Below are 26753 nucleotides of genomic sequence, written 5' to 3'. Positions count from 1 at the left end.
GAACATGATTCAAACGATAGATTTCTTGATGAGGAGGGGTCTTTGTGCAGTCAATTACTATATGATGTGCTTAAGGGATGCATAATTGGCAAACCATGTTGTGATTCTTTGTAGAGTGGCCCACAAGGTTTGGTCTCATTTTTTTTGGTTTATTTAGAGTTTTGTTTTGCTTACTAGCTTCCACGCGAATTCTCTTTGAATCATGGTTGCACGATGAAAGTTCTTTCTCCGAAGGTGAAGAGGGTGCTTTGAAGTATCACTCGCTTCACCATTTGTTGGGGCTTGTGGAAGGAACATAATGGTGGGATTTTTTTAACAAAAGACTTGAGTACTCCGGATCTTATTCTCACTATTATAGGTTATATATTCTTGTGGTCAAAAAGTTATGATGAACTTAAAAGGGTGTTCTCTGAAGATTTTGTAGAAAGATGGGAATGAATTAGTATTACGAGAGAGTGACTTTTTATGTGTTGTATTTCACTAGACTGGCTAACTTGGCCGATCTTGCTCCTTTTATAACTATAAATGAAATCATTTTACTTACAAAAAGAAGAAGAAGATAATTCTATCATTTTTTGAGTCATGCTAAGAATTGCCACCTTTAAAGATAACTGGCTTTGAGGGTTTAAAAAAAAAAAAAAGTGTTTTTAGCTATAGATTGTAGATAAGGGCAATCAGATCATTTTACACTAATCTATCACATAAGATTGAGTTCAAGGGATATGTCATTAGTTTGGAAACATAAAAGGTATCTCAAATATTTACAAAACCTGGAGGAGTATATCCAAATTATCCAAAATAAATACGACGGATCACCCACCAACCACGACCGCGACCGCGCGAGAGATTTTTCTTCGATTGCCTTCTCTTTTGGTCTGGCAATTTGGCAACTTTGCATTCTCTGCAATTTCTTTCTCTGCTCGAAAGCTCAAAGAAGACTCCATTAATGGCGGCCAAAATTGCCCCGTCGATGCTCTCATCTGATTTTGCGAATTTGGCTTCAGAAGCCGATCGTATGGTCAAATGCGGCGCTGACTGGCTTCACATGGACATCATGGTATCGATTTCTCCTTCTAGGGTTCTACTTTCTGATCCATCTTGTCAAATGGTCATCTATTAGTTCTGTAAATCGTATCTGAAACTCTTATTTTCGTTGTTTTATCTTCCATGTTGTTTTATATATTTGTCTTGATTTACTTTCATTAAGAGTTCGTAAATCATCTAGGTTTTCCAACTTAGATTTCATGTCATAATTCATAAACAAGTCAAAGTAGGTTTCCTAAGATGTTAAATTTTGTCATTTGGAAAAACAATGGATAAACTTAAATGTATGTGATGCACAAATCAGTAAACCCTAAATACCAAACGAAACTTGTGAAGTATTGTGATCATGGTAACTTTATTAATTACTATAAAAAATAAAAAATGTGGTAACTTTATGTCTTCTTGTTCAGATTTGGAACATGAAGAGAATTAGCTGATTTGATGACACTTCATACTTTAGATATAATAGAAGTTGCTTTGAACTACTATTTTACTGCACCTTTAATGACACTAAGTGGTTGTTTTTGTTGGCTTCTTTGCAGGATGGGTAGGTCCTTCCGTGCTGCTTATGATCTAATGCTTTGAGCTCTGAAGTTCCTTTAAGCAGTATTACATTTCATAGCAATATTGCATTTATTTTATTTGATATATCCTATTTTTGGCTGATTTTTATGCATGAGTGTAGTAGATCAGAGTGAAGTGTCTCCTGTTGCGTGTCTTCCAATGAGGGAGACATAATTTTTGAAGTGGTTATGGGGAACCTTAACTATACAATTGTAGGAGAAGGAGCTCACGAGTAGAGCTTCAAAACCGATCCCTTGGAGTCTCACTCCATTTGCCATTTGTTGGGGCATTTGGAATGAGAGAAATAGCGCATCTTTGAGGGGAAGGAGCTCACAATTCATGACCTATTGTTGTCTATTTTGGGTCTTTTGTTATTTTTGAGTAAATTGTATATAGTGTTGAATCTTCTTCGAGGATTTCATTGCTAGGTGGGACAGGGGCGGAGCCAGGATTTTACTCATGTGGGGGCAATATAAGTGTAGAAATTTTTTTGTGAGGGCAACAAAGATTGTAATTTTTTTTTGTGGGAGCAACATAAGAATCGAAACTTTTTTATGGGGGTAACCAAGAGTGTAAAACAAATTGTGGGGGCAATAGCGGCAGATTTCTTTATCCGCCACTATTATCTGTCGCAATAGCTCAATACTCTACAAAAGGTTTGAAAATTCTTATGGGGGCAAGTGCCCCCATTGCCCCCACTCTAAATCCGCCCCTGAGGTGGGACATGGTTTGTAATTTAGAGGAGGCATAAGTGGCGCTCCCAACTTTTTGATAAGTTTGTAATTTGGACCTATCTCGTCCCCTTTTTTACTAAAATTTTAACTTATAAAAAAAATAATGGTAAAACGTGTAGGGTCGAAATTTATTGGTTTTTAGCATCATCTTCCCATCCATCTTATTCAAATTGCTTAAAGAAAAGCACCTTTATTTGTACTAAACTTTAAATATCAATAATACCTTTAACGACTTACAAGTTTGTGACCTTTTACTTGAACACCAAGCTATGTTTGGCTTTGATTTATGATTTTTCTTAGAATATATTGGCCATCAATATCCAGAGTTAAAACTCAATGACTTCTTTTTATAATCTTAAATCCCATTAGAGGATTATCTTGGCTTTGGATACATATACTTAGCTTATATATTCTTTTAGTCATCAAATTCATACTTCACTCTACCTAAATGGATAAATTGATTATCAGGGCATTATCTCTCTACGTTTAGAATGATCAAATATCTATTAGGCAAAAATCATAGATAAACAAATATTTCTAAATTTTTAAAGCATTTTAGATGGTTGATCCTGTGTCTCATGTGTACATGCATTTCATTCTTCATAGGCACTTTGTCCCTAATCTTACAATTGGAGCTCCAGTCATTGAAAGTTTACGGAAGCACACAAAGTAATTATTTCTTTCTTGATTATGCTTTCCTTGTTGTGGTTAAAGTTTAGACATTGTTGCTAGGAAGTTCCCAACTTTATTTAATTCAAGAAAATTTGATATTTTTTTCCCCTCTTTTTTCAGGGCATATCTAGACTGCCACCTTATGGTTACAAATCCGATTGATTATGTGGAACAATTAGGAAAAGCTGGTGCTTCAGGCTTTACTTTTCATGTTGAGGCATCCAAAGGTGGGTCTTGTAGATTTTGGATATTCGATTTAGTTGCAACCCATGCAGCTTTACTATTCTGGATTATTTAGCATTCCAGGTTTCACTTTTCATGAGGCACCCAAAGTCCCTTCATGGTTTGCTGCAAATATTTTCAAATTGCAACTGATTGCAACCATCCAAATGTGCAGAAATGATAATGTTCTGCAACCGGTTGAATTTTCATCCATTTGCTGCCCTACCAAGCAGGCCTAACACACAATCATATGTACATTGGACATAGGAATGAAGTTCAGACACATCGATCCTACAAAACTGAGTCACGGACTCTTCCATAAAGTTTATTGCTTATTGAATGATACATTATGTAAAGAATTTAGTTCATTCCAGTATAGTATTAAAGAATGAATTCATTTAGATAAGTTGATATAAATTAAAATTTTAAAGCATTACCTAAATAATAGTTGTGAAATATTTGAGAAATAATGACTTGTCTGAATAAGAAGTGAGTGCACTATGCATTGCCATCACATGAACACAGCAAGGATATTCCACAGAACAAACTTCCTGATAATAGAGTATCTTTGGCATGTTTTATAGTTGTAACTCTTATGATTCCTGTAGCCTGAGTTAGCTGGATTATATGGCAACTTGTTGCAGATAATTGGCAGGAGGTCATCCGGAGAATTAAGGCAAAGGGCATGCGTCCTGGTGTGGCACTGAAGCCTGGAACTCCCATTGAAGAAGTGTATCCATTGGTATTCACTGTCTCTTTTTCTTTGTTCCCTGATATAGTAGATTATTTATGATGCTATATTTTTTGTTTGAAAAATGCAACACATGTAATGTTATCAAAGCCCAATGAAAGACACGTTAGACTTGTTATGATCACTTGAATATTCACCAACTTGGGCAATTAGGCTGATATTTCTCATCGTGATCAAAAAGTAAATTCAATTCCAATCTGAAAAGCAGATTAGACATAAATATCATTTTCTTTTAATTCAAGTTGTAAAAAAAATAAAAAATAAAAAAAGATTTCAGTAAACCAGAATTCTGTTCAAAGAAAATCCAATACAAAGTGCCAAAATGTGTACTGTAATCAAGATTTACTACGAAATCAAAATAAAATGTTGCCTTCTTTTTCCCCACAGGTTGATGATGAAAATCCCGTTGAAATGGTCCTTGTTATGACAGTGGAACCTGGATTTGGTGGTCAAAAGTTCATGCCAGAAACGATGGATAAGGTGAGTTCATTTTCTTAATGATTTTTTCATCAGCATCTCTTTTTTTATTCGTAATTTGTTTTTAATTGCTTGGGTAATCAGGTGCGTGCCTTGAGAAAGAAGTACCCATCTCTTGATATAGAGGTGAGCTCATCTTCTGATTTTGACTCCATCACCATCTAAGGTTTTGCTAGCAGTTACTTTACTTGATCACCTTGTTAGCTTAAGTTTTAAATGCAGTTTCTTAGCTTGCTCTACATTTTTCTAGTGATTTTCATGAATATAACTTCTATATATAGATATCTATCTAGATTATCTTCGCTAGATCCATATTTGGTTTTATGTGAAATTCTAAATGATTGAGTCTTCTTCATTGTTTCCTACATTATATAGATGTCAGGTATTGTAAAGGCCCATTTGAAACAAATCTGATAGCCATGAGATTTCTTGGGATTGTCTTTTGGGATTGTAACCAACCAACCTTTTGTACTTCTTTCAGTCAGGCAGGAAAAAAAATGACTTAGATGCTATGGTCTTGGTCATGCAACAAGGTCCATTCTTTTGGTATTAAATCACTTGGGGGGTGGGGATCCCACCCGCCGCCCACATTCAGTTTTGAGGATGGTATCCCGATCTCCATGTCTAACTACGGGACCCATATGCCCTCTTTGAATAAATTACACAAAATATGTATGTGCATGTAAAGTAATGATAGACGAGTTTTTTCTATATCAAGTAACTCTTGAGAACTGATTGGCCTTGGTTTACAGGTGGACGGTGGCTTGGGCCCTTCTACCATTGACACAGCAGCTGCAGCAGGGGCAAACTGTATTGTAGCGGGAAGTTCAGTATTTGGAGCTGCAGAGCCGGCACATGTTATTTCCCTTCTGAGGAAGAGCGTGGAAGAAGCTCAAAAAAACAGTTAGTAAGATCGTTGTATGGTGCTTGATTTTCTATCAATAAAGATATTGTTGTACACTATTGACTTGTATGATGTGCTCAAATTTTGGAATAAAGAGATACAATTTGCTTATGTTATTCTTGGGCCACATACTTGACTCGTACTACAATACAAAATTTTATTCCAAGTGAATGTGATGCAACCAGATTTCTTTGTGATGTTATGTAGGAAATCTAGAGATTTAGCGTGGTTTGCGTGTTTATGCAAATTACAAATGGAGCTCAAAGCTGGTGTCCTTGAGTTACCATTATTATATTCAATTCTTCTTGACTCCCTGGGAGACGACAAGGTTTTGGTCCTTGTAACATCAATAAATTGACGTCGACCCTTGGGCGTGAGATTGGATCATTTCCAGCATCTTAACTCGGCTTGTATCTTGGAGTTCCTGATAGGACTAATATCATCTCAGATTCTGTTATCAAGTGTGGGTAGGTGTCTCACTTCAAGATAGATCAGGTTTTCGTCGTTCATGGTTTTAAATCTCGTCCGAGATTGAGACGACTCATCTGATATGTCTCAGTATCGTCCACCAACGAGACAGATAGACAAGTTAAATGTATTGGATGGGATTTAAAACCGTTGTTCATTTGTCTCGTTGTTGTACGAGATGACTCAAATGTATCGAAAAACTCATCTGAGACAACTCAGTCTTGTTCATGGATGAGAATTCAAAATGAGTTTTACTCCCCCCCCCCCCCCCCCCTCTCTAAGTGTGGAGGTGTTGTATAATAAGATGTTTTTGGGATTTTATGGAATGATGATAAAGAAAGGGTTCAAAAAGTCCATTTTGATAATCGGAAGATCATATTTTACCTCGAAAAAGAGTGGGGTGTTAGGTTTAAGAATCTTAGGTCCATCACCCGAATTCACGAGGATCGAATTCAAAGTGGGTAAGGGGAACAAGGTTCAATTTTGGGAGTGGCACCAGCTCTAGTGCAACAACAATTCCCCATCTTTGATTGGGACGATTCTTCCATCACATTGACTTGTTTGAGATCCGAGATGACTTAATCAATATTTAAAAAAAAATATTGTCCGAGTTCACGAAGACACACAACCAAGTCAACTGGGTTTTGTATAAAATAATTAAATTTTGAGTCATCCAAATCAAGATGACTCGGATGAAATACCTGGTTTTAAAATCATGATTCCATGTAAATCTTTTAAATTTGATGATTGTTGTTTTCTAGAAATGTTCTTATTCTTCTTAACGTGCCTTCCACGTGAGTAGAGATTCAGACACTGACTTCATGTGGTGGATGTTTAAAATCAAGCTTGCCTTAACGGCAAACTGTTATTTTGGTTTTATAAATGAGACACACTGTTAGCCCTAGCGGACCGTAATCCCAAGTTCTTGACCTTTCAATCATCGTGAATCTCGAGGAGGAGATACCCCTATGTTTTTCTACTGATGAAGTGCCCTTGACCTTAGTCTTCTGGTTTAGACTAATAAAAAATTATCTAAATGCCATGATTTTTTCAACCTTGGCCATAGAAATGATTTTCTCCTCAAAATCTGTTATCTTCAACTTCTATCGTAATTTATTTTTAATCTATTGAACCTTTTATCTTCAAACTATTGTTTTCAACCTCGCTTTAAGCATGTAAAGAAAGCCCATTAATTTTTTTTTTCTTTTTACGAAAAAAATTTCATCATCCTCCACTTTCTCAAAAATCCTATTTTATCTCGAGTGAAAATTGAAAGTTGAAATAGATAAAATATTAAGGTTGAAGATAAGGGTAAAAAATTGAGTCGTGATGATCTGACGCTCTCCCTCTGACATACACCCCCATCATATAATCGTAGATCATTTTCCTTGGGATACACAAGAAAAAGATTTATGATTTTATGTATCCTGAGGCAAATGATCTACAGTTCTATGATGGTGGCTTATGTTAGAGGGGGGAGTCAGAAAATCATTATTCTAAAAAAGTTTACTCAAGAGATTGAAGCCGAGTAATTAAGAGAGAAAAATATGTTGAAGACAAGAGAATTTAGGCAATTTTGTTTAAGGTATCTCAAATATTCACCAAAACTTAGAAGAATATTTCTTGGCCTTTCTTATAGTACATTTAATGACAAAAACTAAGTCTACTAGAAAATCATCGATTGTATCTCACGATATATTTCCATGAGTATCTATTATTTTTATGATAAAAATGCCTTTGTCAAATCAAGGACAATTTCGTTGTCATTTTGTAATTTTTCTCCCACTTTAGACTCATAATTTAGAGTAATCCACACTTGATTCTCTCTAGGCCTTCTTTTGTAACGCCAGTGTTCATGATCTCCTTCTTTTGGAGGAGAAAATGAGGAGCATATTCCTTAAGCTTTTATTTTTCTAACATTTTTAGGACAAACACACTAGTTAAAGTGTTAAACTAATTCAAACCATAATCTGTCTTGTTAAGGCCATCATCTTGACCATCAGTCAATATTTTTGACTGAGTGTTATTTGAGATTTATGAGTAAAAATACTTTATTAAAAAGATGGGGATTTGAGATAATTATCCCCCCCCCCCCTTTTTTTTTTATACTTAAATGATTTCTGATTTCGGTCACTTCAAGTCCATATTTGAATGTGTTTCCTTATTAACTTAGTCAGATTTTAAGCCATATTAAGGGTCGTTTAGTTCAAATAGATTACCACGTCAATGATCCAACACCATAACCCTCCAAATTTCTTTGAAAAACTCAAATCCAAAAAAATATTTTAAAAACAATTTCTTTTGAGTTTGATCCGAGGTTTTGAAAATGGATGGCTAAAAAATTTCCACATAACTCCGAAAACTTATAATTGAATTTTTTTATTTTTTTTTCAAAATATATAGAATTTTTACCTCTACAACCCTGAAGAATTGCATCATGTTTTTGAATGCCACAAGGTGAACCCAAGGATGATAGTGCTAGTGGGACTCTTACATTTATTTGGAGGAGGGGTTTTTTAATAATTCAAACAATTATCAAGGACTGTACTAAAATGTGGAATAGAGATCGACAAAGATGAATATATTTGGAGATTGACGTATATTTCTTCAAACATTATTTTAAGTATCATATCCATTGAGAAAACACCAAAAACGACACATTATGGTTGATACCCTCATTCTATTTATTCTTTCTTCACTAAAATTTAAAAGAAATAACCTCTCTATCACCCATCAAAGTGCCGGGTACTCTCTCTCTCTCTCTCACTCTCTCTCTATAGGCTTATAAGTTAAAAACACTCTTCTTGAAAAAAAAAGCAAGAAACCCATCTAGTTTTTCTAGCTTTGCTTTTAGTTTAGTTCTCTTGTTGATCATGGATTTCAAAGAAAAGGAGGAAAATGGGGTGAGAACAAGGAGCTTTCGATACGAAGATTATAACAATAGAAGGGTGTTCTTGAGGAGTTACCCACTTGACTGGGAAGGAAAAGGAGAAGAAAAAGAAAAAGATATAGAAAGAGTCTCACAAGAAGGTGAAGGAGGGACAAGGAGGAGAAGAGTTAAGAAGATATTTATGTCTGTGTTTCATTGGGGAGGAGGGAAAGTTTTGATTTTCAGGAAACTAAAAAACAAGGTTGGCTTCTACCTCGTCGCTTGCCACCCTTTTGGGTTCAAGCCTCCCACAGCTTTAATTTCAGTTTAATCTTCTTCTCCTCTTCTTTGGAGGTTTCAATGTTTCTGGTTTGAATATAGTGAAACTGTGATGTAATAAGGAAGGAACTTATGTGCTTGTATCTATCATTTTCTTACCAGTAATAGTTTGGTTTCTTACTTTTGGTTTGAAGTGTGTTGGGATGTAGAGATAAGGGTAGGTTTTTTGTGTGTTTATGTCTCCTTTGTTCATGCATGGACAAAGGAATTGAGTATTTTAAATCAAGAGATCTGCTATTGACACCCCAACTTTTGCTTTTTACAAATCAATTTCTTTACTTCCTAACTTACTCTTCAAACATTTAAAAAGGTTTGGCTCAAATTAGAATCTCAACATTACAACAGAAAAAAAAAAACATTATAACACTTGTTCAAACAATTTCTGTAGCTGTTTACAATTATGATTACGCTAGTATAAAATCCTAAACCCAAAAAATAGAAATCTAGCAAAAACATGAGAACACTGTTGGCACCACCAGATGGATGACACACCAGTTGAATTGAAATAGGGTGTGGGGCCATTGATGCTTGGCCTCACAACACTCCAGCATGTACACCATGTTATTGTTTCCTAATATCAGTACTTAAGAGACAATACAAAATGATGTAATAAAGGGAACAACTCATATTGACTTTGCCTCAATTTTAATCTCTATTTTCTTCGTAATTTTTCTTTAATAAAGTAATGTTACAAGAGTTAAAAGAATCTTGCATTTACAACCCAAGCTTCTTCGGTGGTCTAAGATACGTGGACGAGCCTTGACGCAACCCAGGCATTGATACCTGCTGCTGCTGCCTTGCCCTCTTCTTCTTCTCCCTCTCTTTGATCTCCCTCTCTGCCTCTGCTTGGTCCTTCCTCAGATTCTCCATTTCCTCCTCCATTGCCGTCTTCTCTTCCTTCTGTTTCTTCTTGTGCTCCAACATCGATGTATCCGAATCCTTCACGGAAAAGAACATGGGACCCAGCTCAGCTAGCCATTGTGGCTCCACTGCAGTTGCGCACTGCATATACTCCTTTGTTGTCAAGATTAATTCGTGATATACAACGTAGTCTGGGGTGTAACCCAGACCGAAGAGAGCGCTGCTCGGGTGCAGGTGACATGGCATCCCATTCCGACAATTCACATACTCCCCAACCCCCTTCAACCTCGCAGAATTGTGGAAGTAAGCAGAACAGATTGCCTTTCTCACGACATCCCAGTCTGGTCCACATGAGGTGAGAGGGATTTTCAGAGTCTTGAGTATGTCTAGTAGCTGAGACCTAACCTCCCTTGCCTTCCTCAACCCTTTCACGTGCAAGAAGTGGTCGTTGCACCAGTCTCCCCTATACTGGTTTGCCTTCCACTGCTGATAGACATTGAGCAGCGTTAGGTGGTCGGATTCCGGGACAAAGAACTTTTCTCTTGCTGCATCACTCTCCTCTGCTCGATCCTTTGGTCGGAAGAAAACAGAAGGCACTGAAAGCATGGATACAATCGTCAGGACCTCATTCAGGCAATCAAGCTGTTCCCCTATCAAAAGCATCTTCGCAAGTGGTGGATCTAACGGGAACTCAACCATCTTCCACCCAAGATCCGTCAGGCTCCCAACGTTGTTCAAGGCACCCAATACCCAAAGCTGATACATTGAATTGAGGATGTTATCCTGCGGAGGAGGGTCCATGAAATCGAAATCCAATAAATTGTCGATCTTCAGAGACTTCAGCAACAGAACTACATTGCCAAGATTGGTCCTCTGGATTTCTGGTACAGGGTTCGGCAGCATTTCATTTTGATATGCGCTATCAGTGTATAGCCGATAACACGTGCCAGGTCCAGTTCTACCCGCACGACCAGCCCTCTGGTCCGCAGCAGCGCGGCTGACTGGAAACACTTGTAGAGCATCCATACCCATTCTAGGATTATATACTTTCATCTTACCATAGCCAGTGTCAATGACATATAGGATACCATCCACGGTCAGTGATGTCTCGGCAATGTTGGTGGCAACAATGCATTTACGGGCCCCTTCTTCAGCTTTCTGGAAGATCTTGGCTTGCAAGTCAGCTGGCAGTTGGGAGTATATCGGGAGTATAGAGAGTTTGGGGACCCCTTTCTTGGTGGTGGAGACGAGCTGCTCCATACGCTCTGCAAGTGCATAGCAGGTTGCTTCGATTTCATCTTGCCCGGTCATGAAGATGAGAATGTCACCAGGAGGACTTGTGATGTGGATAGTCATAGCTTGCTTCACCGCAGCTTCGACATAGTCTTCACATGGGGTTTTACTGTATAAGATATTCACAGGGAACGTCCGCCCGGGGATGTGGAATATTGGTACACTGCAACAAAATCAACCAAAAGTAGAACGATTGAAGAAGTGCAAGAAAAGAAATGGAAGTATTGTTTCGCAAAGATAGAACAAGTATTACCTTCCAAAAAAGTTGGAAAACTTCTCTGCATTTAAGGTTGCAGAAGTCACAATGAGCTTGAAGTCACGGCGTCGTGCAACCACTTTCTTCAGTATCCCAAAAAGTACATCTGTGCTTAGTGATCTCTCGTGCGCTTCATCCATGACAATGACACTGTATAAAGAGCACCTTAATTGTCAAATTTCAAAGCAAATAGTGATGACAGATATATGAGTGGGTATGAGGAGATAATCAAAATTTGGGAGCCAAAATCCAAGCAACCACCATAGTACCATACCGATATTTGTCAAGTTCAGAATCTTTAAGTGTCTCACGCAAAAGAACTCCATCAGTCATGTACTGAAAAAATGAAAATGCGAGGGTTCAGCATATACCATTTTGAGACAGAAACAAAAACTGATGGTTCAAGGAATCAAAGTGCTCATAATTCTAAATTTATCATGAAACAAGAACAAATTGAAGTTCCAACCAATCGAAGCTTCAAAGTTTATCATGATACATGAACAAATTACAGTTTCTACCATCTAGGTCAACACTCAGAACAAAGAAATTATTCTACGTGCAATAGTTACAGCAAAAACCTGGGTGTAAGATACTTTTGTGCCTATGAAGATGTGATTCCTGAGAGAAATAGTAATATGGAGGACAATTGGAAGTTGTGAAAACCCATGTACAGATGTTGGGGATATTACAACAGAAAATGTGCTAGGGGAGTAAATATCAATCACTTGATGCATTGGTTTAGAAAATGTGTAGTGGCAACGAAGGTTTAAAATCTTGTCTCCAAGCAATGTTCCAGTTAGGGGAAAGTTCGAGACTGTCCTGACTGAAACATTTCGACACAAACTGATATATTCCATGATCAATGTTTCATTCTGGTCTTGACCGAAACTGAAATGTCTAGGCCGAAACTATACAAAACTTTGAACCATGGAAGCAGCAACAAAAAACATTAAACAACTTCTTTACATTGTTACTAGAAGAGGGTTTATAGGCAAGCAGGCAAAACAGATTGGAAAAAAAAAATTAAAAAGGGCCCAACAATTGGCTACCTTTATTATAGTATTTGGCCCGGTCACATCCTCAAACCGAATAGCATAACCAATTTTATCACCTAGCTCGGTTTCCATCTCTTCACTAACTCGTTTGGCAACACTCATAGCTGCTACACGCCTTGGTTGAGTGCAACCAACAATGCCATTTATAGTGTACCCATCCTCATGCAAATACTGTAATAATAATAAAAAACGATAGATTAGAAAGAAGCAGATGAAAGACTTTTAGGTTTTCTTATTTTCCAAACATCAAAAACATGAAACAATCATTATTTGATTATCAATAATTAAACTTATAAAACAGAACAAACCTGCGTGAGTTGAGTTGTCTTTCCTGAACCAGTTTCTCCAACTACAACAATCACCTGATTTTCACGAATTACCTGAATCATGGTAAAATGAAATACAATAAAAAGATTGAAACTAGTTCATTGAGCATCATTGATTGAAAACAAATAATAAATGTGGTATGAGCAGGTCCAATCATCCCAAGCTGCTTTAAACTCAAAGTGGCATGAGAGCATGTATTTCAACAATGTACTAAAAATAACTAAGCTAAAGTAACAACAAAAGAAAGTCAAAGCATGAGCGACGAAAATGCTGCTTGAAAATCTGGTGTGTGTGTGTGTGCATGTGTGTTTGACAAATGAAAACCTGGTGTTGATAGTCAGAGAAGGGAGAAGGCCCCAAGAAAGAACAAACGTAAAAAATGAATATTAACATGGCTTGCACACATGAATATTTATAAAAGTTGAACTAAGTAGATCGCATCTTTTCAACAGACAATGTCGGAACCCTCTACCAAATCCTGATGTGACACATCAATGAGCCAAGCCCGACGTATGACGGAACCTAAATAATATAGCTTTTAGGTAAGAAAAAATGAACAAAACCATGGCCAAATCATCCAATTCATAGACTAAAGAACTGTTTTGTGTTTACCCTGATGATTCAAAAAATGAGAGAGATCTATTGGTTATTGCTATCTGATCTGACTGGAAACCATCTAATGATGGTTCTGTAACAGCCTACATGGACATAATGTACAGGACAAAGATATAAAACTACAATGGCATGTGTAAACATGTTATAGTGCAAGGTGAAGTACAATTGCATCATAAGAGAAGATAATATAACCTGCAAAAGTTCCTCGCGCACAGAATATATAGGCAGATATTGCCGTTGTTGTGATAAAGTTTTTGTCTTTGCAAAATCACTCACTGCTTCACCCTTCTCCTTCATATGTTGTGCAAACTTTGCCTCCTCCTTAAAATCAACTTCACCCTCCTCTCCTACTACAGCAGTATCTGCATCAATCTGGCATTTGAAGTATCATGAGAACTTTAGACCCTACCTATCTGAAAAAACTAACTTTAAAACCTTGCATCACATGATGGCATAACAATGGTAAGCTTCATCTGTTAATCAGAGTAATTGACCTGTTCTGCCGTCTTTTCAACGCCCAGGATATCGCCAAGCTTTGATCCCGCAAGCTCCCAAAACCTTTGACGTGATTTGTTCATACTTTGTTTTTCATGAATTTCCCTAACCAGAACAGATCCTTTGCGCGATATTATAGCCATATCTGACGTGGGATCTTTCAAGGGCATTATAGGCTCTGCTTGCTTTGTAAAGACAACCCTCCCATCCAGGAAAGGAGGCTTTGTATCTGTGACAAGAAGAAAGAAAACATCAAACAAATTTGATTTAAAGGTCCCAGAATACTTGTTCTTTGAAATTCCGTCTGAACATAATAAATTATGCACTTGTTCTACAAAAAATAATAATAGAGAAATAACAAACCATCTTCCTACTGCCCCCCACCCCACCCCAGATACTCTGGCGTAGGCCTGGAAACTCAATCCTCCTGCTGGTCTAAAAAGTTCATTATTTACTTAGAAGAGCAAATGCTGTTGAAACACAGAGGTAGCGAGACATTTCCAAAGGTTGATAAATGAACCTTTAAGTCAGTTCTTCCAAGCTTATATGTTTTAGTTCACTACAAAACCACATGCTTCTTTCACTCCACAGAATTAAGGGCTAATGAATACATTTGTCTTTTTTCTTTTTTCTTTTTTCTTTTTTCCATTTTCTTTTATATCGCTGGGTAACCCCAAACCCTTTGGGATGGGACTAGTCCCTACAGTTGCACGCCCCAACCCCATTGGAGTTCCCATAAAGAATGATTATCCCTCATAAATACACAGATCATCAAGTGAGACATTAAACCACATTTTCACAATTACTATACAAGAAAAACTCAATTTACACAAAATAGCAATCATCATCTCATGCTTCAGGACTTTTTCAAAAAAAAATCTCATGCTTTAGGAATCAACAAAATTTTGAAGCACTTACTAAGGCGAACTCATGTAAATTTGCATACCATGAACAAGAAGAATAACTTTGCGTTCATCCTCATCTTCAAATTCTGTCTGCACCTCTGTCCCTCTAACAGCTCCAGATCTCAAAAGTTGCCGGTCTTCCCATTGAGCATTATCAGCAGTCAGTTGTGATAATTTTTTGCTCTGAGCAAGTGTCATCTGTGTTCCATCCTTGCGAACCTGTGATTCACAGAAACAATCTATTTGAAACAACAGAGAAGTGATATTCCAGCTAATGTGTGACTATTAAACTTTTACAAGGTAAGGGTATTATGTAAGTGCAAGCATCCTATCATATACAACAAATTTTTTTTCCAATGTTTAATATGCACAAATGCAACAAATATATTATCATGGGTCCAATTTCCCATAGTTCCATTTTAGTTCTCCATGCGTGAAGACATGATCCAAAGAGGTAGCATTTTTCATTATGCCAACTTTGAGTTCCATGACCAAATCCTTTTGAGAATTAAAAAATGCAATCCAACAGTCAACTTCAGCACAAACTTTCTCCTCATTAAATAAGTCCCTAGTGCCTAAAAAGGTGCCTTCGTAATCACAGAAAATAATAAGTTGCCTTACCTAGCGTCAGAGGAAGTTACTTTTAATAATATAGTAGCAAATGGTACATGGACACAATAAGGAAGAGGAGTAAAAATGGTATAACAGGTCCACAAATTAACAAAAAATTTATGCATACCAGTTTCTTCGCCAACTCTTTCTCTTTCTTTTGGAAAGAAGCCTCATCTCCAAGGAAAAACGATGAGCTATCAGCATCAAACACCGTGTTACCTTCTTCTCTATCATACCTACACAATAAAATTAAAAAAAAAAAATCAAATCAAATCAAATTTCCAAAAGAAGAGACAGAACAATGGCAACTGCAAATAGCATGATCTGCAACTCAGATGAGAAACATAAACAGTATCCACACCTCCGATCATCTGAACTACGCAGAGAATGCTAAGTTTAAAAGCAAGGTAACTGAAGATGAAAGAGTTACATTGGGTTGTGAATGACCCATCCAAGCAAAAAAGAGGGGTGGGGGTTCAAATCAGTTGGTTTAATTTATCCATGCCCAAGTAAGTTTCACTACCATTTCTAAAAACGCACGTGTGACATTGCTAGCTGAGCACAATAAAAGTCTCAGGGTACAGAGATGCAACCGATCATGGTGCTTGCTAACAAAAAATAAATATAAAAGGATCTCAAGAGAGTATAATAAATCATAAAAGTGGACTGTGATCTGCCCCAGCATTTCACTGTTATAGAAAGATTAAAAATATATAAAAATTAATATTTATAAAAACAAAGACATGATGAAAATTTTTACCATGCGCGATCAGAATTGTATTCCATCTCTATCTGCATTTGTTCTGTAATCTCATGACCTTTTTCTGTACTGGAAAAACTTGTATCCCCTGCGCTATCCTGGAATGAAGAAACAAAAGTTACAATTCTAAGAACATAAAACTAGAATATGCAATAAGAGAAGCATGTCTCAGATTCAATGAGCAAATCACACAAAAAAGATACATTAAGTAATAAAAAGAGGCAAGAAGGCATGCATCAACGCATTCTCTACAATATAAGAGTATAGGCTTCAAATAAAAACACACATGGAGCAATGGGTGAGATTTTTGAGGAGTCCATCTATTGAAAAAAAAAAAAAAAAATTTGGAGTTCCATTTCCTTGCTGGGGTCTATGGTGGCTTAGTGGAAGCTGGGGAGACTTCATCTTCCTAATCTTAAGGCAATCGAGTTGAAGGGGAGAGATGGGCTCCCAAGGAAAATTTCTATACGGAACAGATACGCATGCTTCATTGCGATTGTTCGGGAAGGTGGTTCGTCAATGGAAGAGGGATTGCAGAGTAGTTCCGGTCTTCAGCAACGATTTATAGCAATTTAGTTAAAGCTTCACCTAGGAAACTGAATTGCCTAGCCGGGACCCTCAGCATGTAGGCCAACCCCTAGGCTAATCAGCTAGGCACTAAAGCACTAGGAAACTAAAACCTTGGCATAGTCGTTGAACGAACTTACCACGGTATATCTTCTAAAAATAATTAAACATCAAATAACATGCAATATAAATAGTTCCAATATTATTTCCAACCTATTTATCACCTTCACTGTTTTGGTGCCTTGCCTATCAAGTTTTGGAACCCTACTTACGGTAAAAAAAAATTTCTTTCATTTTCAAGAGGAATTGTGTACAATATCAACAAGACAATCTACTCTCTTTCATTTATAGGAGAGGAACTCCTTATGCAATACAAAATAAAATCATTAGTTTCTATTCTCTTAAACATTAATGCAACATACTCATCTTTTCTCTTCAATTTCCATTCTTCTTCTCTCCTCTTTTTTTCATTTTTTTGAGAGGGGAGGCACTGCATTTGTGCAACAAATAAACAGTTCTCTCTCTATCCTGTTTCTGTTTTAGGAAAGGAAATGTATTGGTGCATCTCAAAATTTGTCCTCTGTTTCTGTTGTTTCTTTCCCTTGTAATTCCTCCCCCTCCCTCTCTTCTTCATACTTTTTCTTCGCTTATTGTACTAAAATAAGGATGACAATGGGCGTTGTCTATACGAGCATCTGCTTTGATTAGAGCATTCAACGAAAAAATCCATAGTAAGTGATGATCAAATAACATAATTGATACTCCCCTCTTGTTTGATTAAATAATCTACAATGGGTATGTCTATTTCTTTGTCTTTGAATAAAAATTGATATATTCTTATTAATTATTACGAAATAAATTAATGAAGAAATGAATAAATAAATAAATAAATATTTGTCCCTTAGGCTTCACCTATGTGTTGCCTTGCCTGAAGGCTTGTATCGAATAAAGAAAAATCATAAAAATGAAAATCCAAGGTTAAAGGCAAAGAAGCAAAATTACCTCAAAACCTAGTTCTGAATTTTCTCTCGAGAAAGTGTGTTGATGCGACCTTCCACCAGGACGAGAACTGGAAGATCTGACTGAGGATCCTTTAGCACGTATTGGAACAGGAGATGGAGAAACGTGGTCCCAGGGAGAAACAGAAGGCCCTGAAGCATTTTTCATCATTATTATTATATGATCAATTAAAATTTAGAGCCTACATTTAACATGCAACTTAGTTTTGGCCCGTTCAAATATATGTGAATCAGCATTATGGCGATGGATTTCATGTTATCAGCAGCATACCTGTAGAACGTGGAGTTTGATCACCCAACCATGGGGACACCAGACGTGCATCAGGTGATGCTCCAACTAGCATTGGTGACCGTGAAGGGTGATGGTGCCTACCATCCATAGAATGACCATCTCGGCGTGGGGTGTCTTCCCATTCCCATCTTCCATCATCCCAATCAGATCTTCCTACAAATTATGTAGATATTTGGAATGTTAAACACCATTCTGATTCTAGATATGCACACTAGATGTACCATGACAATACTTGATAAATCAATGACATACCTGGAGTCCTCCTAGAAGAAGACTCATACTTTCTTTGTTTTCTATCTCCACTATATTTTTGTCCATATCCATATCGAGAATGTGCATCTCTTTCCTGGTAATATTCTCTACCATCATCACTTTGTTTGTGTCTCACTCTCTTGCTCTCACTCCTAGTGTCATCCCTGGACTCTCTTCTTTCACGGCCACGACCATCTTTGTCATACTTACTAGGACTCATAGATTGGAAACTTCGAGAGCTTCCACCAGATGGAGTGATAACCTTCACAAGGAACACAAAGTAAGAACTCTACAAAAAAATTCAACGATAAAAAACATCTCAAGCGGTAATTTTACATCCTTAAATCTTAGTTACACAAATGATATATATTCACATTTGTATCATCGATCCAAATGATAACGCCACAGGAAAACAGAAGTAAATCGCATAATAACCAGGTAAACTACACAAGCATCAAATAAATTCTATAATCAAAAAACAATAACCGGGTTAACAGTGTGGAGAAGCTTTTGGAGTTGGTTGAGACTAATAATGTTTGTGCAGGTAGGAAGGATCGAAGAATTTGGGAAGGTACGGCAAACGGGATTTATTCGGTAAAATCTATGTATGTGGCAGGGATACCTATGGCGAACTCCATTTTCCCAACTTCTTTGATTTGAGGGGTGAAGGACCTTCAAAAGTCACAATTTTTGTATGGCTGGCACCGTTGGAGAGAATAGTCACAATGGATGTTAATAAAGAGAGGTTTTCAAACTCCAAATTGCTACTTGTTGTGCTTGAGGAATGAGGAGACAACTAATCATTTGTTCCTTCATTGTGCGACAGCCCAAGAAGTTTGGTCTCACTTTCTCGGTCTTTTTGATGTAGTGGGCTGCCTTCCGTGCTTGATCAAGGAGCTTTGTGAGTGTTGGTGTTCGTGAGGTTGTCCTTTCAAAGTCACAAAGTGGATCCTTTGGAATCTCCTTCCTTTTGCCATTTGTTGGGGTTTGTGGAAGGAAAGGAATAGGCGTACTTTTGAGGTCAATGAGCTTTCAATTCAACATCTCTTGATGTCCATTTTGGGGTTATTATATTTTGGGGGAAAAGTTTAAAAGAGTCTAAAGGGACCTTCTTTGAGGATTTCGTTGTTAGGTGGGATTTGGTTTGTAATTTAGATGCGGCATAAGGGGCTTTCCTTATCTCTTTCTGATAAGTTTGTATTTCAGGGTCATCTAATCCCCTTTGTTTTTTCATAAATAAAACTTTGACTTATCAAAGAAAAAAAAATTAGGTAAACCACCTCTCAAATGCTATACTTCAATATCTGACACAATGGTAAGTAGAAGATGATTATCATTTTAAAGAAAGTCTACATAAGAAAAGCAAAAAATGGGTATATATCCCCACCAAAGTTAGAAAGGGAAAAAAAGGTATTTAAGGTCTCCTCTTTGTTAAAACAGCTTTCTAAATATAAGAGCCTATACAACCCAAAATGTTTCTCTCCTCACATTCTCATCATTATGCTGACATCTAATTTTGTCAATTCATTAGATGCACATATTCTGTATTAAGAAAACATTTCAATCCTTGAATTTTGGTAGTCAGAAATATTTTAAAATTAGCACTCCAACAATTATACAATTCAGATAAGAATGGAATAAGTTATGGCCAAAATATTAAAGGCATGTTCATTCCAGGATTACTACTTCGGGTTCGTTTGTTTTTTTATGGTCAAAATAGATTCAATGTTTCTTTCTTTTAGACAAATCAAAATTCCAAGATTTTCCGATGTCATTATGTTGGACAATAGGACACTTCGAACTGGTGGATGTTCCATATGTTGAAGTAACATAGTTTGTTTCTTTCAGGCCTTCAGGAAATTTTTGTTTAACTAACTCATAAGCTTTAATGATTGGGAGCTAACAGATGTAATATCTTTCCTTGACCTTTTGCACTCGTGTCCTCTCAATGATAGTGAACAAGATAGATGGGAATGGATGAAGGCTAAAGACTTGAGATTTTCTGTTAGCTCGTTTTTTAAGTGCCTCAACCCTTTTGCCGAGCAATCCCCCTTGAGATCTATCATTTGGTCAAAATTCGTTCCAACTAAAATATCCTTTTTTGTTTGGTTGGCTTCCCTTGGGAAGATTCTTACATTGGACAATTTGATTGCTCGAGGGTGGATCACTCCAAATTGTTGTCCTCTTTGCATGAGAGATGGGGAGTCTGTCGACCATCTTTTAATTCATTGCACATTCTCTTACCAAATTTGGTCAATATTTCTTGGTCTTTTCTGTATTCATTGGGTCCTTCCTTGTAAGTATTCCCTGTTGTTAGAAGGGTGGGCCAGTAATGTCTTCTCTTCCAGGAAAAGATTTATGTGGGCTATTCTTCCCTCGGCTATAGCTTGGGGGGTGTGGAACGAGAGAAATAACAGGGTGTTTAACAATAGAATGAGAAGCTCTCACGGCATATTCTTGGAGATCTTGGGCTTATTATATCTTTGGGCGAAACAGAACATCGATTTCAAGGGGATCACTTTTGATGATTTCGTTTTTAGATGGAATTCTTTATGTAGTCTTTGATGCTTTGTTCTCTTTTTAGCTTGTTGCTCTCTTAGAGGCTTCCTCGGCCTCTTTGTACTTTTTTCCTTCATTTAATATATTACACTTATCAAAAAAAAAAAAACCTTTAAGAACATGGATGTCCCTTGTGTGAAGTTTTATTGATCAGATTTCTAATCAAGTCACAAGAATGTTACAGTTGAGCAGTGATTTCTTCCAACAAAAGAATGTTTCTTGGATACCAACCAAATGCTTATTGAAAGCATTTAAGACAATAGAAGAAGATAGAATAACTTACTTCAGAACGTAGACGTTCACTTGAAACGGGAGTTCCAAATGAATCACCAGCTTGCCCTTCACGTTTCGTCATACTATCTGAAATAGAAGATAACATAATTTTTTTGTAATGAGTCAAGAAACTCTTGAGAAAAGCAATTCATCAGTTCTGGCTAAAGAAAATACAGCATAACAAAAAGAAAAAAGTGAAAGAAGATATTTTCTTTAACGAGAGAGCTAGCACTTATGTCAACCTTGCCTCCATGATAAAATTTTCAGAACCCACCAAATAATTTAAGAACATATCAACACACATGCATCTGCTATACTAAAAAAAGGTTGGACAAGTAAAACAAAATTTATCGAGACAAATGAAACCAAGTAGTTTGAATCAGGCTTTATTGATTTTGATTAATTGATTATATAAGTTTCGATCTATGATTGAATCTATCCTCATACCCAAATTATTATATATTCACATTTCTCTTACGTGGTACAAATCTCTACCTGAATGGCGTGGTTCTTCTGCCACAGTTCCGCGATATCGACGCTCTGAATGAGCTCGCCCCCCATGAGATAAATCGGTCCCAACATCATCTAATCCCGAGGATGTGAACTTATCTTCTTCTTCAATAGAAGCAGCAACAGAAATGGATCTTTCTTTAGGGACTTTGAATACGTCATCACCTTTAGATCCTCTTTTGGCAATAGCAAGAACATCCAAACCTGTTTGAACAGTCCCATGTTAGTAGGGGTGTCAATTCAGCCCGCTGGCCCGCCACCCCACACGCCAAAACAAGAGTTAGGGCCTTCATATTGAGTCCACAAGGGTAAGGCTGGGATCAATAATTTTCAGCCCGTCAAATCCAGGTTGGGCTAGAGCCTACTAATGCCCAGCCCGGCCCTAGCCCACTACTATATATTTTAGAAACATTCATAAAATATTAATTAGAATTTGGCTCTCATCTCTTGCTACAATTATATGTTAATAAGATATTAATTGTAAATTCGATAAGGTAATCTTCAAATATATATATATATATAGGGGGGCGTTCAATGGCAAACTTTTTGGCAAAACATTTTTCAAAACATGAGTTAGAGGTTTTGGAATGGGCTGATTTTTGGTGAGGATGATCCCTATGGTAAGGAGATCATCATCACCAAAAATCAGCCCATTCCAAAACTTCTAACCCCATCAAAAACAGTTTACAAAAAATGGATGGTCCACGATTTTTCAGCTTGTAAACATGGGTTAGAAGTTTTGGAATGGGCTGATTTTTGGTGAGGATGATCTCCTCACCGTAGAGATCATCCTCACCAAAAATCAGCCCATTCCAAAACCTCTAACTCATGTTTTGAAAAATGTTTTGCCAAAAAGTTTGCTAAAAAGTTTGCCATTGAACGCTACCCATATATATATATATATAGTGAAAAATGCAATTTTTTCATTAAAAAAGTGAATTCTAGGCCCGAACCTGGCCCGAATCAAGACCGAGTCCATTAGGGCCATGGGCTAGGGCTTAGTCGACTTAGGCCCAAGAGGGGTATAGGGGTGGTTTAGGGAGAGCCCGCCTCTTTAGGGCTGGGTTAGGACTCTATGAAGCCCAGCCCGAACCCACCCATTGACAGCCCTACATGCTAGTTCTCTAAGTTATATATATACTTAGATATCAATCCTAATTAATAAAAGGTTGATGATAATACCTAGAAGAGATTTCCTCTCGGGAGGTCTAAACACCACTCTATCCTTTCCAGGAACACGTAATCCTCCATCATTCAGCTTATCAGGTTCCAAAGTTATTGTTGTTTTGTCTAGGTCAATAACTCCTCCTTCCTGCATCAGGAACCATAGCAATAAAGTTCAGATTTGGTAATTATTCGTCGGGATTTCAATTTGGTTAGTTCGAATAAATTCAAGAAAGCCTTTTTAAAATGGAGAAAATTTCGGAGAATATAAAAATAAAGTTTTTGGATTTCTTGCCAAAATCTATCATCTTTAGCTGCCCTAAAAACCTTATATTCTTCTTGAGATTTAAATGTTGAAGAAAAGAAAAATTTTGAGTGTTAAAGAACAAAATGTTACCATATTCCACGATCAATCAATAAATGATTAATTAATTCATTGATTGCCCAATTTAATCGGCTAGTCACTGATTTGGTTAATTGAACAGATTTTTTTGGGGGAAAAAGGGAGAATTTTGTGACTATGCCAGGAACAAGAAATAATCGAAACATGAGAAAATTGATGAAATTAAACGTGAGAGAGAACTTAAATGCTCACCTCCATATCAGCTGGAAAACAAGTGGTGTGGCGTGGAGTGAGCTTCTCTGTCACAGAAAAACCTAAACTCGATAGATTGTCCTGTTATCAGAAGAAATCAATAACAAAACTAAATAAAAAATTCTTTGTTCTCTGATTATTACAGTATATCTGACATTCTAATCGAACTCTAATACTTCAATTAGGGTTTAAAGTCTCCATTTAACCTTAAGAACACTCCAATCTAACTGGTATTGCAGACATCCAAAGAATATCACGGCTAAGTTGGCACCTTCTAGACAGAACAATCCTACTTGTCATTAAAAAATCAATTTTAAAAATGATTCTGATATAAATAGTGTCAATACAAACATAACACTAGCTCCCAATTGTTACAAATGATAATTTTTCATGATTTAAGCAAGTTCTGTTATTGAAAAACATGTTATTGCAACAGTTAAAAAAAACACACATGTCCACCATGAAGACAGAACGACACTTAGCCCACAAAGAAAAGAAAAGAAAAAAAATCCAGAAACATTAAAGAATAGCCTATCTCATATTAGGAGTATCAATAGGATGGTCCTGTTTATTTGCATTCCATCCTTTTATCTGCAAACTCTTAGTTTAATCAGATGACTAGGATTTGGCAGTATGCAACTACTAATATTCCCTGGTTTTTATTCAGATCATAGATCTGTTTGGACAACACACACACTAATCTATACTACTGTGTACAGTCAGAAGTTATGCCCATATCATGATATTAACCATCTCATCAATTGACTTTATTTAGACTGATTCCCCAACTTCATTAACTTGTGAAATATATAGTTCAATGAATTAGATGGTAGAAAGAATATCCAATACACAAGAATGTTATATGATGGAACAGAGCTAAAACAATAATCTCAACTAATTTCAATCATTAATTGATTGACACATTGACTATGGACTATCCCATAGGTTTATATTTTTGAAGCTTACCCCTTCATCTTTTTTTTCATATTTTGCTTGTATTATACACTTGAGCTTTATTACAAATTAAATGCATGATTATGATCATATATGATCACAAAGGTGCAATGCCTATTTATGAAGAGAAACTAGATTGACGATTTCAAATCATTTAATTGAAGAAGCACAAACAAAATATCTAAATCTAATGAGTAGAAATCATAATTAAAATTGATAAATTCTAACAACCATATATAATTGAATTGAAGAGTGATCTGCCCAGATAAACAATATCAAAACCAAATAAATTCTAAGGATTTTAGTAAGAACCCCAATAATAGTATATAAATCTGATTTTAGATGCTACTCAAGAAGAATCAGAAAAAGCTTTGTGTGGGAAATTATAAGAAAATCTGGATTTAATGAGATGGAACCTTGAGATTGAAAACGATTCTGAGTGTTGGTTCTTATCGATTGCTCAATCGACTCCATTCCAAGAGATTACATTGTAATCGATTCCAATTAAAAGGAATCCAAAACCAAGGTGGATACCCATTAACATAACACATATATCCCAAAAAAATCAGAAAAAAAAACCCCAAAATATATAATCAATGAAAATCACCCAAAAACCAACATCAAAATTCTTAAATCACTAGAACAGAACTTAAATCAGAGAAAAAAAAAAAAAAACATTTGAAACTTGAAAGTGATGCAAAAGAAACTCACCTTTGTTCGATTTGAGAAACCCTAACGGCACAAATAATGCTTCGAAAGCCTGTAGAGAGTGGGAGAGAGGTTGTGTGAGTAATAGATTAGCTTGAGAGAGATGGAAGAGAAGGAAAATGGGGGTCTGTATGTGAGAAGGAGAGAGTGAGAGTTAGCTGAGATCGAGCTCTTGAGCGATGGAGGGAGCCAAAGAGAAAACTCGCGGGGTTTTACGTGAGAGTTCAGCCCGGAAAAAAATTCCGCTTGTTTTTTTTAATCGGATTAAATTGTGGGGATTTTTTGTCACTTCTGTGGAGTTTAACGAAAGAAAACGGTGGGGCCCACTTTAATTGTTTTAATTTTCAAAAAATGTATATTTACGTATCTTAACTTTGAAAAAAGCTTTTCCAGAAAATGGGTATGTTATTATTATTTTTTTTTGAGAAAAATAGAGAAATATTTATCTTCCTTTTTATTATTGAAAATAATACTGAAAATTTTACATACATTTTTATTAAAATTATATATTATTAAAAAAGTTATTTATTAAGTAAATTGAATATTAGACTAAATTATTAAAATATGAATAATAATTCACACACAGTGCAAGTACAATTTTCTAGTAATAATAAATAATTAAAAGAAAATCTCCACACTTATGAAAATTAATTTGCTCTTAATTAATTTTCTAGTAAGAAAAAGTTGATATGATGATGGAAGTTATCAAAAAAGAGAAATTCCTCTATAAAAAATAAAAATAAAAACAATATCATTTGTATATTTTCTCACATATTGTTGGATCTTGAAATGGTTGATCCATCTGCCTGACCCAAAGTCTGATTCAAATTCAAAATTTGAGTAAAACCGTCCTTTTTTCGCTCTCCACTCCTTGAATCAAAGTCGGACTTAAATTGAAAGAGAGTTTAAGTAAAATTTAACTTTCAACAGTTATATTTTACTTAGGAAAAATATTATTCTTATTTATTTAGTAAATTTCAAATCTTACTAAGCGTCGTTGGGCCCATGCTGATTACCACATCGGCAATCCAACAATAGAGCCTTTTAGATTTAATGGAAAAAACTCATATTCAAAGAAACAAAAAAAATTATTCTAGATTTCATTCAAGATGTTGAAAATGGGCGGCTATCAAACTTTTAAATTTAAAGTTAAAATTCAACAGTGAAAATTAACTTTTTTTGTCTAAAAAAGTTTCCCCAAACTTTGTGGCATTGAATCATGTTTTAGGATGCCACATGGGAGCTCGAGACCCATTTGAAATCTTTCTAAATTAGTAAGACTAACTTAATTTTTTTAGTTTACCACTAGAGTGGTTCATATCAAACGAAGCTTTTACTCAAATTTAAGTGAAAATTAGACCCATGGCTGGAGATGCTCGAGATTAACAAAATGGATAGCATCCTTTATGAATCCAACATCTACATCACACCAAACTAATAGGTTCAAATAAGATTGTATTTTCAATCAGATATGATGCATTACTCTTAAAAGATTTTATTAAAAGGAGTGAGGTTCGATATTTTTAGAGAGAACAACGAGCATAAGCTCTCAAGTTTGGCTTGTGATGAATAAAAGGCACAGAGCCCCGAAGTCCCGATGAACTCTTTGGTCACAAACCAGCTTAACAAATCGGATA

The 26753-nt window shown here is 36.2% G+C and overlaps 2 protein-coding genes across 3 annotated transcripts; one reads left to right on the top strand and one right to left on the bottom strand.

Annotated features, from left to right (window-relative positions):
- The first annotated feature begins 825 nt into the window (after positions 1 to 825).
- On the top strand, positions 826 to 5479 carry LOC147395092 (Aldolase-type TIM barrel family protein). Its single transcript, XM_086454520.1, has 8 exons — positions 826 to 1057; positions 1587 to 1591; positions 2949 to 3011; positions 3135 to 3241; positions 3881 to 3978; positions 4375 to 4467; positions 4549 to 4590; positions 5217 to 5479. The coding sequence occupies exons 1-8, from the start codon at positions 947 to 949 to the stop codon at positions 5370 to 5372; spliced, it is 675 nt and encodes a 224-aa protein (XP_086310646.1). The 5' UTR covers positions 826 to 946; the 3' UTR covers positions 5373 to 5479.
- A 3909-nt stretch (positions 5480 to 9388) lies between these two features.
- EMB3011 (RNA helicase family protein) lies at positions 9389 to 25370 on the bottom strand. Of its 2 annotated transcripts, XM_086453208.1 has the most exons (19): positions 25120 to 25370; positions 23661 to 23725; positions 23455 to 23535; positions 22878 to 23007; positions 21681 to 21899; positions 21196 to 21272; positions 18354 to 18615; positions 18081 to 18254; positions 17793 to 17941; positions 16224 to 16321; positions 15591 to 15699; positions 14893 to 15070; positions 13946 to 14175; positions 13644 to 13823; positions 12818 to 12889; positions 12504 to 12680; positions 11729 to 11790; positions 11452 to 11604; positions 9389 to 11361 (listed from the first exon to the last, which is right to left on the bottom strand). In XM_086453208.1, the coding sequence occupies exons 3-19, from the start codon at positions 23458 to 23460 to the stop codon at positions 9759 to 9761; spliced, it is 3879 nt and encodes a 1292-aa protein (XP_086309334.1). In that variant the 5' UTR covers positions 23461 to 23535; positions 23661 to 23725; positions 25120 to 25370; the 3' UTR covers positions 9389 to 9758. The 2 variants fall into 2 exon arrangements, with proteins under 2 accessions (XP_086309334.1, XP_086309333.1); XM_086453207.1 differs by lacking the exon at positions 23661 to 23725.
- Between the last annotated feature and the right edge of the window lie 1383 nt (positions 25371 to 26753).

This window comes from Akebia trifoliata, chromosome 9 (genome assembly GCF_017979445.1).
Source record: "Akebia trifoliata isolate Shusen 1 chromosome 9, ASM1797944v1, whole genome shotgun sequence".
NCBI classification, from domain to species: Eukaryota; Viridiplantae; Streptophyta; class Magnoliopsida; order Ranunculales; family Lardizabalaceae; genus Akebia; species Akebia trifoliata.
Note: the sequence above shows the minus strand (reverse complement) of the source record. Positions and strands in the feature narration are given on the sequence as shown.

What these genes read in the sequence shown, in the direction of transcription:
- LOC147395092 (XM_086454520.1), top strand. Translation starts at nt 947, where the DNA reads ATGGCGGCCAAAATTGCCCCGTCGATGCTCTCATCTGATTTTGCGAAT. An exon ending in AGTTTACGGAAGCACACAAA is followed by an intron (nt 3,012 to 3,134) that starts GTAATTATTTCT and finishes CTCTTTTTTCAG; the next exon opens with GGCATATCTAGACTGCCACC. An exon ending in TTGAAGAAGTGTATCCATTG is followed by an intron (nt 3,979 to 4,374) that starts GTATTCACTGTC and finishes TTTTCCCCACAG; the next exon opens with GTTGATGATGAAAATCCCGT.
- EMB3011 (XM_086453208.1), bottom strand. An exon ending in AGAAGAACCACGCCATTCAG is followed by an intron (nt 21,273 to 21,680) that starts GTAGAGATTTGT and finishes CTTCTATTTCAG; the next exon opens with ATAGTATGACGAAACGTGAA. An exon ending in TTCTTCTAGGAGGACTCCAG is followed by an intron (nt 18,255 to 18,353) that starts GTATGTCATTGA and finishes CATAATTTGTAG; the next exon opens with GAAGATCTGATTGGGATGAT.